Genomic DNA, 13,912 nt, shown 5'->3' on the forward strand with positions numbered 1-13,912 from the left:
GATATTCTGTTGCTCGATAGGTTGGAGTAGCACAACAGTGTGAAACAGCACTCAAGACAACATGACTAGTTCAGAATAATTGCTTTGTCTAGGCAAATAAATCATGCACTGAAGCCAATTTCTGAGAAATATGTGAGACAAGTGAGATTCAGTTTTGCCTTTAATTAAAAAAGAAAAAACTATTGTTTAAAATGTTCTCATTTCCATAATTTTATTTTTTTCATTGTGCCTCATCAAAAAGATGTTTTCCTAAACTTAACTAAATCATGAAAATGTGAAACAGGAAACACTTTAGTGTGGTTTGGAGTGAAAGTCTGCAGTTATTTAATTTTCTCCTTTTCAGAATACACCATCACAAAATATTGTCAAGCGTCCAAATCAGCAACTACAGTCAACTGCTCCAAGAAATAGTAACTTGCGTGAGTTGCCAATAGCACCATCACACGCTATGGAAATGAGCAACAACAGGCGAACCTCTACCCCCGCTGCTCAGGTGAAACCCGTTACCAGCACGATGTCTGCCAACAAGTCTGTAACTGGTGTTGGAAACTCACAGGGAAGGCCTGAGATGAAAGCTAAAGCAATCACACCAGTGGGCCAAGCAAAACCAGAAGTAAAATCTGAAACAGAGGTAAGACTTTTTATTTAAAATATCAAAACCAACACCACACAAAAAAACAACCAAACAAAAACCCCCAAGCCCCAATAACAAACACAAAAACTCCCACCTTTTTAAAACTTTTCTACTCTGATTTGTGAACTCTAAGCACTTTTAATGTATTATTTACCCAGTGTTTTTAGTGCTGTTAGAGGACTTCTTTCTGAGTTGCACTTTCTTCTTTAATGTGACAGCAAAACCAGTCTCCCTTGATTTAGGAGGGGAAAAAAATCTGGAAGGTTGGCAGGACTGTGGTGAATCTGTTTTGCAGGAGGAGCCGTCATTTCTGCTATGAAAAGACAGAGGTTGTCTAAAGGTTGTCAGTGATAACAGCCTCTGAAATAACCCATCATGTCCATTTTTGTCTTCCAGGATTGTGATTGGGTTTTTTTGAGGTAATCACTTCTTTTTAAGCCAGCAGACCTCTTCTCTTCTATATCCTGTGATGCTTTATGGCTCAAAAAAAAAATGGCTGTTTAAGAGAACTGTCTTCCTCGTGCTGTTTTCCTTTAGGCTGCCCAGTCTCCTCAGGGTCTTGAGCCCTCACGCAGGAGGTTGCAGCTGCATTGTCCGTGAGGCGTCTTGCTCTTAAAGAAGATAATCTCTTTTATGAAGCCCATTGACATTAGGGGAAAAAAAAGATGCTCTCAAGTTTTTCATTTTGGAGAAAATGATGCTGTTTGCTAGTGCTGTGCACAATCAAAATATGAGATGCCAGTGTTTTGGGCTCCACTGGATCATGCAGTGTGAACAGATGGCCATTCCAGGTCCTCCTGGAAGCTAGAGGAGACTCCGTGAGCACTGTTAGTTTGAGAGAGGGTAGGACTGCAGTGATGGTGTTGTTACCCTGAACATCAGGAGGTACCAGAGGAACATGATGTCTAAATGCACCTTTTATAATTTCTGAGTGTCAGGTTATTCTGTAAATCTTTATAGTTTAGTTGACCCATGAATTTTGTCTCAAACGCCAGGTTTTCTTCAACAACTGTTAAGAGCTTTAATTGTGATAATACTGTCTTCCCTTTAAGCTGCTCAGGATTAGCTTTTCATCTTCTTCTTGAATTAGGTCCTAACTAATTTTCACAAATGAGTCACAAAAGAAACCCATAACTAGCAGTGTTTGACCTCTTGTGCACTTGCTTTTCAATGGGAGTATAAAAGAAAACCCTTATTTGAGCTTTTCAGTTTTAAATTTAGATTTTACTTTTTAATGATTTATGCAATCCCCTTCTGCTCAACTCAGTCTCTTGGAATACTCTTGAGTCACAGAAAATGCAGTGCCTCTTAGAGAAGCCTCTCATTTCAGGACGTTAGTAAGGTAAGTTTAGAAACAAATCACTGATAGACCTCCCTGTCCAAAACATCTCTAAGTTCCTTTGTAGTTTAGTCACACGAAAATTGAGACACTGGTTGTGATCAGTCTCTAGCGGTGTTTAGAAAAATGAGTGAATATTTTTTCACTCCTCTTAATCAAATGGATTTTTTTAAAAAAAAAGGGCAAAAGAAGCAGTCATCTTCTTCTTTCCATATTCTAACAAGCCTGTAGTTATAAGACTAACAAACCTTACTCATGTGAATTCTTGGGTTTACAAATAAAGCTCTTTTTACTTCTGTGTCAAAGCTACCTTTGAAAACAGTTCGATACCCATTTCATGTAAACTTTTGCAAAACAGGATGAAAAAATAAGTTGCTTTGGAAAAAATCGTCCTCTAGTATTTCCTATTTTAACCATTAAAAGTAAAGCCTTCGTAGATACTCTGAGGAAGTACTAGGAGAGTGTGTGGACAAGTGGGCACAAGAACCCTTCTCCTTTGTGAGCGGCTGCGAATCACACAGCCCGTTCTGGGAACTGTGGGATGGTAGCAGTTGTCTCTGAGCTGTGCTGCTGCGGTTCTGCTGCTCATTGTCACCTCTACAGCCAGCATTGCTGTGCTAGTGACATTCCTTTCCAAGCATTTAATCATATACTTCACTGTTGTTATAATGTAGGTTATTACATTCCTCTCCTTAGCAGATTGTAATGTTTTCCAGTCCTTTTTTTGTGTCTGTGTGTTTTGCTTGTAATTAACTAAGTTTGTCCTGTTCTTTTGCTTTCTGTGGAGATGAGAAAGAGTTAAGTTCTGTCATCTTTTCTAGCTATATTGCTCATAACTGAATTGGGCAGGTTATTTTGCAAGTGTCTTCAACTGGAAAATTATTAAGACTTTTCATCCTTCTTCCTGCAGAGTCAGTGACCATATTTATGAATACTCTATCATTCAGGAAGCACCAAAAAAATAGCAGTATTGGCTATCAAAGGTTTTGTTCGCTTTCAAAATAGATATTTGAAAGGTTTGCAACCTGAGTGACTACAAGATTAAAAACTGTATTTCTGCTTTCCTAATGGTGTGCTCATGTTCCTGTAAGGCTGCGAAATACTGTCTTTAAATGCCTTCATCTTTTTAGAATAGCCGTTAATCTCCAAGATTTGCACTTGCATATTCTCAGTCTGAAAAACCGTATGTGAATGAAGCTGGCAAGTATGGGTGATATCTGTGGGCCTCATTCTGGTCATGCTGAAGTCAGTTTAGGATAAGAGGGAATAAGGTGATATTAAGCATTTTTGAGTTTAGAGAAGAGGGAGAATGTAGAAAGGTGATGTGAATCTTAGAATAAATGGATATATTTGCGCTCAGAACAGGAGAGAATTTAGTAAAGTGCTGTATGATCATAGGTGTAATGATATTACCACTCATATTTCAAACTTTCATGTTCCAGTCTCCCAAATCCAGTAAATTTTAAGTTGGGTTGTTGGGTTTTATGTTACTGTCTCTTTTTAAAAATGACTTGCAAAATGGAAAATAGTTGCTACATTGCTATTGGAGCAAATGTATCTAAATCCTTTTCATATTGTTGGAAATGAACTACCTGAAAAATTGTACGCGTCTAAATTTGAGTTTTCTGTAGTCTAAGCAGGTTTGATTTCCAAATTTGGATAATGGTGCCTCCTTGTCTTGAAGATTCTTCTTGTCACAGTCTTTTTCCAGTTGAGAGATCTCAAGAGGGGAGTGTGCTTCTCCGAGCAACTTCTAACCTCCTTCTTAATTCTCCTCTGTTTGTCCAAGGCGCACATCACCCGTGTTCAGTAGGGCGACTCACACCTTCCTAGGGCTCAGGAGCTGATACAATCAGTAATGTGAAACATATTACGTGTATGTAGGTGTCTTTATTTAAGACACTTTGTGGTTTTGAAGATAAGCAGCCAAATGATGTAATTTGGATCTGGCTCTACCTTTAATGAAGACTTGTCATGAAATTTTGGACAAATTTTTTTGTTTCTAATGTTACCACGGTGGGAGGGCATGATAAAAAACAAACCTGCTGAACAGCTTTTGTGTATGGCACAGATCAAACCATTTTGCTGTGTCCTTGCACCCATTCTACTGAGAGACATGGGTGAGCCTGGTTGCATGATTCCTTTTTTTTGTCTCCTGATAGCAAGCCAGAACACTCGTAGTATCTGGTTCTTAGGACTCTGCATTTAATTCTATTAACTACTAATAAAACCTGCAGACCTCTAAAAATGTGTGGTTTATTTGTTTGTTTTTTAAATCAAGCAAGGACTTGAATTACAGTAGAAAGCTTAGTCCGTTGTTTTAGAGCATGTCTTCGCTGTCTTTTCCTTAATCAGTAGTTCTCCTGGAGAATGATGTGGGACAGCTGCTCTTCAGTTACACTCAGAAAACCAGCCTGGAACATTTTCTTTTAGCACTTTCCATCAAAGCTTCTTTGGACCTTAAGGCAAAAGAAAACTGTTAGGTCTTCCCCTCAGACTACAAGGAGATGTGTTGTGTTCAAGAACTGTTCAAACACATCTGAGTATCTCTGTTTTAAAAAACAACCAACCAAGTGTAAGTACACACAAGCCCTTAAACAACAACAAACCAAACAAAAACAACCCACTATGAAACCCAACAAAAAAACCCTCTCCACAAAACCAAGGGAACTGCCTTGTGTCTCTGGCTAAGAAGCAGAGGATTTAAGTGCCCTTGTTTTCAGCCTAGTGAGAAGTTTGCCCATTCTGAATCTGTACTGTTGAGTCATTGCTCAACTAATTCAAATAAAACCTGACTCCCAATTCAAATATTTTGTTAATGATCACAGAGTAATTATATTTTTTGCCTTACTCTAGCTGCAAAAGTGTTTTACTGAGAATCATAGTAGCAAAATGTTTATAAAGCTGAAGGATTTAACTCTACCTGTAGTTTGTCAATGGGCTGATCTGCAGTTGTCATACAACCTCAGAGCTCTTGGACCTTGGTTTCAAAGAAGGATTTGGCTTCTTAGGATCCATACCGATTTCCTAAGTATTGAGTTGAGTTCCTGAAAGGATAATTTCAAGATTATATTTTAGATCAAGTTGCCTGAAGATTCTGCTAAGCATTCCTCTAACTTCATATGTGTCAGTAATATAGTTTTGTCAGTTTTCTTCTGCATTTAATGCAAGTGTAGTTTAAACCAGTTTATCTGTCCATGCTGAACAGACGTGTTGGTCAGAGTCGCACAGAATGTTCTTTTCTTGCCTGCTGGCAAGACCCACCGAAGTGTGCCACAAAGTCACATCTCTGTGCTGCTATATATGTAGCCTCTGAGTTAGTGTTTTGTACTTACTAGATCATGATCCAAGGCCTTCAGAACTGGTTACATGATAATATGAGCAGACAGGTCCCTGCTAATAAAGCTGATAGAAGAACTGGTCTCATGCAGGTTCTTGCTGGTATTGACACTCTTAATTGAACATAAATTAAAAAATACAGTCTACTTCCAAAGGTAAATTTCGTAAAATGTAGAATATTCTGATCTAAAGCAAAGCAGGTGAGTAAACTAATTTATTAAGTTCAATGGAGGAGGTTTTGTGTTTGGACTATTTCAGCAATTGAGATATTTACTGTCTCTGAAAGTGACTGAAAATTTTATTCATTGCATCAGCATCTGCATAACAGCACATCCTCCTCTTGTTTGGAGCTTACCTGTATTCTGTTGTCTTATGCAAACTATATTTAAGGGTCTTATTCTTTCACTATATTTTCTAAAGGCCTTATTTATTTTTTTTTTAATGACAGTGCAGCATCTGCAGTTTTCATATCAGATGAAATTTTGAATTTCCTACTACTACCAATTTTAGCTTGTTAGGAATACGTTCCTGTTTCCATCCATCAGTAAGGACCTGTAATCTAGTTGTTAAAATGATTAGCCATTCATCACCACCGTCATAGTCTGGAAAGTATAGAGAAAGATCAGAACCCTTTGGTATATAAAGTATTCTCTTAAAAAGGACAGTGTTAGACTTCATCTTGAAACTATAGCCCATATTTAAAAACAAACCTCACCAACAAGACAAAACAGTCTTGTCAAAGTCTTATATTAGCCATGGTTTAGAGTGGAATTGTAGTGTGAGACATGCAGCTATTTGTTAGACTCTGTGGGAATAATCCTTATCAGTAGGTGCTCAGGGAAGAAGCATTTACATCTGAAGGAAGTGAATGTTCAGGATTTGTGCATCTGGATTCTATGATTACAGGTATTGGTCTACTGAGCTTTTATATCTGTGACCAACTTCATGGTTGGATCTGTTCAGCTGTTTCTTTTTCCCTTGGGCTGTGTGGCATTCTGGGATTTACCAGGGACAAAAGCACTTGAATTTAAAAAGAAATGGTTGCACATTGGAGTCCTATATGTGCAAAAAATGGCATTTGTGTTGAGGAGAGCTTGCACCAAGTTACTGCAGGGTAAATAACTGTTCATCATGGAATCACAGTTTTTGAGAAACACTTTATGCTATAATTTACCAAAATGCAAAGTATCATTACTCTGAGAGCCTATATGTGTTAGGGGTGATTAATATCTTGAGTAGAATGTTATGCTCATTACCATCTATAAGCAGTCTCTACACGTATCTAACTTAATATTTCAAACGTTGAAAATAAACAGTATAATGAAAAAATATGCTTTGTATTCTTGAAAAATGCATGTGATTGTATCAGAAGAGCAATTTGATTTCTTTTTCGGAATGATGAGCATCTGTGTTTCCTTGACTTTTGCCCATTTCATACAGCTTTTCATAAGAACCCGCTGTGCCAAAGTTGAAGAAAGGTTATTTGATGGTGTGTAATATTTTCCAGAGGGCTCAGGGCTAGAATATTAAAGGCATTCTCGATATACCATTAATATTCCAACACTGCATTTGGCAACATTTTGATTCTGAAGAGAGTGCACGAGTTCAAGGTCAGAGAGATTGACTTGTGCTGTTCATTATAACCAATTATTGTGTGACAAATGAGTTTGAGATCAGGCTGAAAATTCTGTGAGAAAAATCAATAGTTCTAATCAGGGCCTTTCAGGTCATTTACCACCCTACCTTTTGTTACTTTGTCAGAAGAGAGCAAGATAAAACCTGTGTGACAGTGGGTTGCCTCTGTATTGTTACTTTCCATTTGAAACATATTTTGATATCTTGAATTATATTAATAGTTTAATTAGTTTTAGGAACTTCTAAATGAGTTTCAATTTGTAAAACTTTGTTTTATTTTTTTTTAGCGCTCTGAGAAGATTTTTCAACTGGTATTAAAGAGCTTTTTTTTTTCCCTTCTGTCTAGGAAGTAGTATATCTAAGTCCTAAACCAGATTTGAGCTGTTTGCCTGTAATGAATAGCAAATAAACCTTACCAGGAGATATGCTCCACTAATGGTCTTAGTTTGATGTCAGGGATAATTTAAAAACCCCTTCAGAGACACTTACAGCTTTATGACATCTGAAACCACAATTCAACGCTGGTTTGACCGAGCTGGGCATTTGTTGAGAATTTTATAAATTCATTTGTATTTTCCTTTGTAGTATCCAGATGAGGATGAAGAAACTAGATTGTATCGTTTGAAGATAGAAGAGCAGAAGCGGCTGAGAGAAGAAATTCTGAAACAAAAGGAGCTGAGGCGGCAGCAGCAGGCTGGTGCTAGAAAGCGAGAATTGCTCGAGAGACTTGCGCAGCAGCAGCAGCAACAACAGCCTTCCACACAACAGTCCTACATGCAGCAGGAGGACGACTCCTCTGAGTATCCCACCAACGGCAGCCCTTACATACCCCACTCTGGCTTTCAGACCAGGCAAAATGTGAAAAACAGACTCCTTGTTAAAAAGCAAGATATGGTAGTCCCAAATCTCCAACCCAAACCCACAGATTTCCCACCGGTCGGGACGAACATGCAGTATCAAGGACAGCAGGTGAAGCCGGTGAAGCAGCTGAGGCAGACGAGACCAGTAGCTCCCAGTCAGCCCCAGACGCCGCAGAAAGTCTTACAGACAAAACCAGCTGCAGCGTCGCTGCCCGGCACACAGACTGCTCGAGTGGCTTCCGTACAAGCAAGGCCCCAGGAGCCGAAACCTGGCGTGAAAAGGACTGTCATGCAGCGGACACACAGTGGTAGTGGCGATGGGCCCCATGTCGGCAGCAAAGTCAGGGTGATTAAGTTGTCAGGAGGGGTAAGTTTTCAAGGCTCATCTCGTTTGTGTGTGTTGTCATGGTTTGGTTTTGTGTGTTTCATTCTGTGTAACCCCAAAATAAAAAATGGGCCAAAGCAGATGAGGGAAGTAGCAGGTTTAACAGAGATAATAATCCTTATTTTGTATTTTCAGAACTGTAAGTTATTAGCAGTTATTCAGAAATTAATGTTTGCTGTAATGCTTTACTGCCATGCAGCTATCACTGAAATCACGTAGAAACAATCCTCTTTAAGTTTGTTGTAACTTGGGTCTGAAAGACTCCTCAACTGAGCTCTTGCTTACAGTTGGTAGTTCTGATAACTGGTCAGAGAAAATGACTCGGATGGCTGTTCTTAAGGCTCAGTTAAAATGCCAGGCTCTCCTTATCTGATAGTTGAAGCCACCTGATTTAACTGTGTGCAGGTGCTGGCGTTAGTGTGGTTTCTGTACTCAAGGGAAGATTGTTTTTATTTTCTTGGGAAGCATGTCATGAAACTAATTAAAGCAGTACATTGCAGGGGGATGTTTTCTGTTAGAAGCTGGGTTTAAAATGTTACCAATTCACTTCTGCATCTAAACGAGATTTCCTTATCTTTTGATGAGGGGTCTATTATCTGCAGAGTGTCCCTTGAGCACCGGTGTTGTGGAGGACTCACAATGCTGGTCTTGATGGCAATGTGCATATTTAAGATCTGGGGATTTGGTTAGAAAGTATCTTGACCAAATTTCTCCTGTCTTATTGAAAAGACAAGTTAATTTGTTAGGGCTCTGAAGAAACTGAGATGAGAGGACATAGCCAGATCGTGTTGTCAGGGTGAAATCTGTCCTCAGGTTTATGCCGAGGAGCAAGGAAGTATTCAATGTGGTTTAATGCTGTGGTACATTGGAGGTGGTTTTTTTTTGGAAAAATGCTTCTTAAATTTTTCAGAGCGTTAATTAGGGAGACTTGCAGGGCTGCTGCGTAAATCTGTAATGAACAGTGTGTTAGCAGGGACTGAACAAGACCTCAGAGGCTAGGATTCACTCTATAGAAATGGGGAAGAAGTTGAAATGCCAAAGTCTTAACTACTTTTTATAAATGTTTTTCTACAGCTCATAAAATTTAAATACACTTAAAATTGTGAACTGTATAACGACCATGTGGGCTTTCAAAATGTGAACATAAAGGGCCTTATTGACTCCATAGAGCTGACAGTAACCCGACTATAGGGATGTCTCATTCCTCAGACATGGTAACTTAAGTATAGAAGAAGAAAGTACAAAAAGTTGAAAGAAATCGGTTTTGTTGGCCTAAAAATATTTTTATATAAATAAGTCTGCAGGAATCCCAGTGGCCTACAAGAGGTTTGGCAGGTTTGTTATTCATGAATAATGGAATAAAGTAATCATGCACAACTTATTTTATTATCTGATGAAAGAAAATGATGCCAGTCACCACTGTGTACAGCTCTTCGTAACAAATGGTTATCAGTGCCCACAGTAGCGTTAACAATGAAATCGTTTTTGTCGTAATGCTCTATTTCAGAAAACCATAAATTATATGTTTCAGATAAGTCTCATGGTAAGCAAGAGCAATTAGCTTCATTAAATGCATGTGGAAGCCCTCTTTCATTTATACAGAAGCAGTTTTGCTCTGTCCTTCTTAACATTCAGATACTGAGGTTTTAGCAAGGTAAAGCAGGTTCTTCACTTGTAGCCTTTGTTACTTTTTCCATATTGCCATGGACATTTTAAGTTTTCCTTCCAACTGTAGAAGAACAAAAGCAAGCTTTGCAATTAGCTGTTTAACACTGATCGAGATAGTTGATGAATTTTTAATCAGTTAGTGACAAGCTGAATCTGTGACTTGATTTCTTTGACCACACAGGTAAAAGGAAAAAAATTGAGCAATGGGGCGGGGGGTCAATCTTGTCTGTTTTGACAGTGCTTTAAAGAAGAATTAAAAGCTGCTTGGACTCTTAATACTATAAAGATCATAGATCACCTTTAGTTTCTGTCTCTGCTGTTTAGTCCTGCCACATGCTTTATTTCTTTATTTTCACAACTTTTGCCTAAACTCTAAATTTAAAGCAAAAGCCAAATCTCATTTTTCTCACCATTCTCCTTAGCATATTAATTGTGCTTCCTCTCGTTCCCTGCCTTTGGCCAAAGGGATGCCTGGTATCTCTGATCCATGTGCAGACTTGATCCTGCAGTTAAACAGCTCTGCTCTTGCTCTTGAGCTTGTTTTCCTTTCTAGAGCTCTTTAGTGCAGCGATGTTCTGAAATCCCATGGACAAGTGCAATGGCTCGTGATTAAATAAATGGAGGTTCTTTTTCAAAGCTCTTTGATTCATGTTGGTAAAGACTTGGAAAGTCCCAGCCTGCCAGGCACGGTACAGGACGGCGGTAGAACTGGCAACTGAAGAAGCTGATTGAAGCCAGACCTTTAGTAACTTTATCCAGACCAAATTAAGCTAAACCAGGAGCTGGTAGCAAGGGCTATTCTAGGTTTAGTAGGACTATCCATAGAACAGGATTAAATGGTAGTGTGTTGCTGGTGATGTTTTTTGTTTCACTGTTAAGGAGGTATACTTGGTGTATTGGTGAGATATATATTGTACAAATACTGTAGGAAGAGAATGGTTTGTTCTCTTGAGGGCAGTATCTTTCCCAGTCTGAGATTCTAATGATATTTATTTATATTGCTGGGCATTGCAGAACTCCTGAGGATCTGTGACCTCCAGGTAGAAGTGTCCCTTGTTGCTTAAGAAGGTAAAATGGCCTTTCGTCCGTTTCCATAGTGTTCTCTCTTGAGAGGATTTTGCTTTTTAAATATTTTTTCTGGAATTGTAAGAATTACTAATTAAATTCCAAGAAATACTTTGATTTGTTCATTTTGTCTGACGAATAAGATGCCTTAGTTTATGGCTTCTTAAAGAAAATAGAAGTATAAAATGATTCAGCCTTTCTTCTGTGTCAGAATACGTCTGCATGTCAAGGTGACATTATATACCATCTTTAATGATTTTGTCTGCCTTTTAGAAGAAATTCCATTCCCCCCAATACTGATATGCCCATCCGTTTCTAACGCTTCTGTAATTTAGGCAGGAATGGCACTACAGTGAATAGTTTTAAATTTTCATTACTCCTTTAAATGCTACGTTCCTGGAAAATGAGGCAGTGCTTAGTGTTTAGGTACATTTATAATTGTGGGTTTTGGTATTTTGTTTATTATGGTTGGTTTTAGTTTAGTTTGGTGGTTTGTTTTTTATGAAGGCCCGAACATCTTTGGAGGGATCTGGTCTGCTTCAGTTTGTGTGGCATGTTTTCAGAGCCATCCTTTCCAGAGAAAGGAGTTCAGCGTATTTGCTGAGTATTCATACTAGTATACATATTCTGGTAAGAAAAACATCTGAGATTTTCCTGTCTTGATGAGGAGCCTGGAGCCTACCCTAAAGATATGCATAAGAATAAACTCAATGAGATTGTAGAATGTTGTTTGTCGGGAAGAAACACCCTAGTAAATCACTTAAGAATGTGCTCATGTGTAACATTCCTGACAGATTCTACCAACCTTTTTGTGAGATCTCATTACTGGAGATTTCTTTGGCCACCTATTCCAGTGTCTTGTATGTTTAGGAGAGTTTTCTTAGTGACCAAACCACATTTTCTTGCTGAATCTATGGCTAATCTTATTATACTTCGAGACATGGGAAAGATTTTTATATTGCTCTTCGTGGCTGTCTTCCTCCTTATAAATCTCTTGACTATTTCTGAGCACTAACATCCTTCACTCTCTCTTGATGGCACATGTTTTCTCACACCTTGGCTGTTTGTGGTGGTTTCCTTTGGTCTGTGATCAGTCTGTCGGTAAATAGTTCCAATACCAAGTGCAATTGAATTCCTTAAGCCCAATGTACTGGAAGTGTCTTTAATCCTGGAAGAACAGGTTTGTACCAGCTACAGCCTTAAATATCTTAAAATCGTATGAAATATGAATGTGTTTTTCGTTTAGTTGGTGGTTCTGTGGGAAATGGTAATATCTTTAAATCTCTGTATCATTTGGTTATCTTATATTGTTGTTGGGTGATTTCTCTCTAGCCAGAAAATGGCCTGCCATGCTCAGAGAGATGTGTGTCTGTCCCAAAGGCCTGAAAATGCTGGTTCTTATGCTGCACCAAGAACACACCAATCTGTCTCTGTGGAAAGCTGCACAATGAGCTTTTTTCATAAATACGTATATATAAAAATACGTAAAAATCTCAGTGTTCCCTATTGGATTAGAAACTATATCTTATTAGTGCTCGTAATTCCTGAAAACCTGAGATACTTCATCTGAAAAGCTTGAAGAAAGAGTTGACAAGTTCTTTTGTTTCAAAAGCCTGTCACAAAAAAAATGTCTTCGGATTGTAAAAAGAACAAGAGAATTGGAATGGAAGATAGACAACTTTATTCATATCTAGAGTAACTGAGAAATGTAAGAGATAAATGTGGTCTTCTAAATGTGGAAAAAGATACTGATTGAGATGATTCTTGTTTGATAATGTAACTTTTATCAACCAAATTTGCTTGATGTTTGTACTTGTTTCTGCTTGTGTGTGTATGTTCAAGTGTAATTAAAATATTTGACTTGAAAGTTCTATAGCGCCTTTCATCTAAATATGTCAGGATTTGCAAACACTAAGTTTTTTGGCATCTGCATGACAAGTTCTTGAGAGAGCCCTTCACCCAGCTCTGCAGGGCTGCCAGATGGGAGAAACAACACAGGAGCTCTCGCTGAATACCGTACTCTATTACTTTTTAAGAAGCAGAATGTCATTCATGTCTCACTATTTGAGGGAGGTATGGATAACATGCATTTTCTATCAGCAGTGGGCTGAAGGGGTTGCAGAAACCACAATCTCTGAATGCCCAAATACCATGTTTGTCGCTTAGAGAATGTCAAAATGGGCAAGACCTTTGAAGCAGTACTGGTGGAAATGCGGTTGAAAAAGGACTCTGCTGGCCAAAACCTGCAAGATTTCACTCTGGGAATATTTCACAAATGGACATTAATTTCTTAATTCCACCCAAAAAAAAAAAAAGACAAAAAAAAGGAAGTCCTGTGGTACTCTGGTTATGCAAAAAGCGTAGTGTTTTCATGAAACATTTGGAAATGAGCAATAAGCCCTGTTGTGTTCTCTAGACATGCAGTGAGGATGGTTCCTATAGAGATGGATTATTAAATAGCTCGGAGTTGGTGACGCAGGCTGTTTGGGGCATGTTTGGTTACTGGGAAATTGAAGTGCAAGAGCCTGTGTGGACCCATTTAGGAACTAGAGGGACTTAAGGTGGCAACCAAACCAAACGTAGATGATACTTTTTATGGGTTTGTAATAAAATCCTTAAAAGGGGGAAGAGATATCTACCTAAATTGAATTTAACTTTGCTGTGGATAACTCAAGTGCAATAAAGTATTTCCTATTGGAGACTGTAGAACAGGTCTCTCCTTTTCTTAGGAAACTTTTAAATGGTACGTCGAAGAAGATTGCTGCTTCCTCCTGGACACCCCAAAATTATGGCATTTGCTATTGCTTGTTGCTCTTGTTAAGTCTCAAAGGAGATTCTTTCCTGCCATCCTAAGCATTGTAGTACAAAATTCAGCAAATACAATGTTGGTGTCTAATAGCTCAATTTCCTGATGAGAAATGACCAAAGGCAACTGGAACACCGTTGAAGTACCTTACGAAGAGGAGCCAGTTTTGAAGTGAAAATTA

General features: G+C 38.5%; 1 protein-coding gene across 5 annotated transcripts in view; it reads left to right on the forward strand.

The window, feature by feature from the left end:
* Positions 1–13,912, forward strand: part of RBM33 (RNA binding motif protein 33) — a 101,409-nt gene that overhangs the window by 61,688 nt on the left and 25,809 nt on the right. For 4 of the 5 annotated variants that reach the window (XM_065050452.1, XM_065050455.1, XM_065050454.1 and 1 more), the window contains exons 14-15: positions 344–631; positions 7,533–8,174. In XM_065050452.1, coding sequence (XP_064906524.1) covers positions 344–631; positions 7,533–8,174 — 930 coding nt within the window. Of the gene's footprint in view, positions 1–343; positions 632–7,532; positions 8,175–12,257; positions 12,793–13,912 lie in introns of those variants that run through there. The other variant, XM_065050456.1, reaches the window with a different exon arrangement.

The sequence above is a fragment of the Columba livia genome, chromosome 2 (assembly GCF_036013475.1).
Source record: "Columba livia isolate bColLiv1 breed racing homer chromosome 2, bColLiv1.pat.W.v2, whole genome shotgun sequence".
Classification (NCBI taxonomy): Eukaryota; Metazoa; Chordata; class Aves; order Columbiformes; family Columbidae; genus Columba; species Columba livia.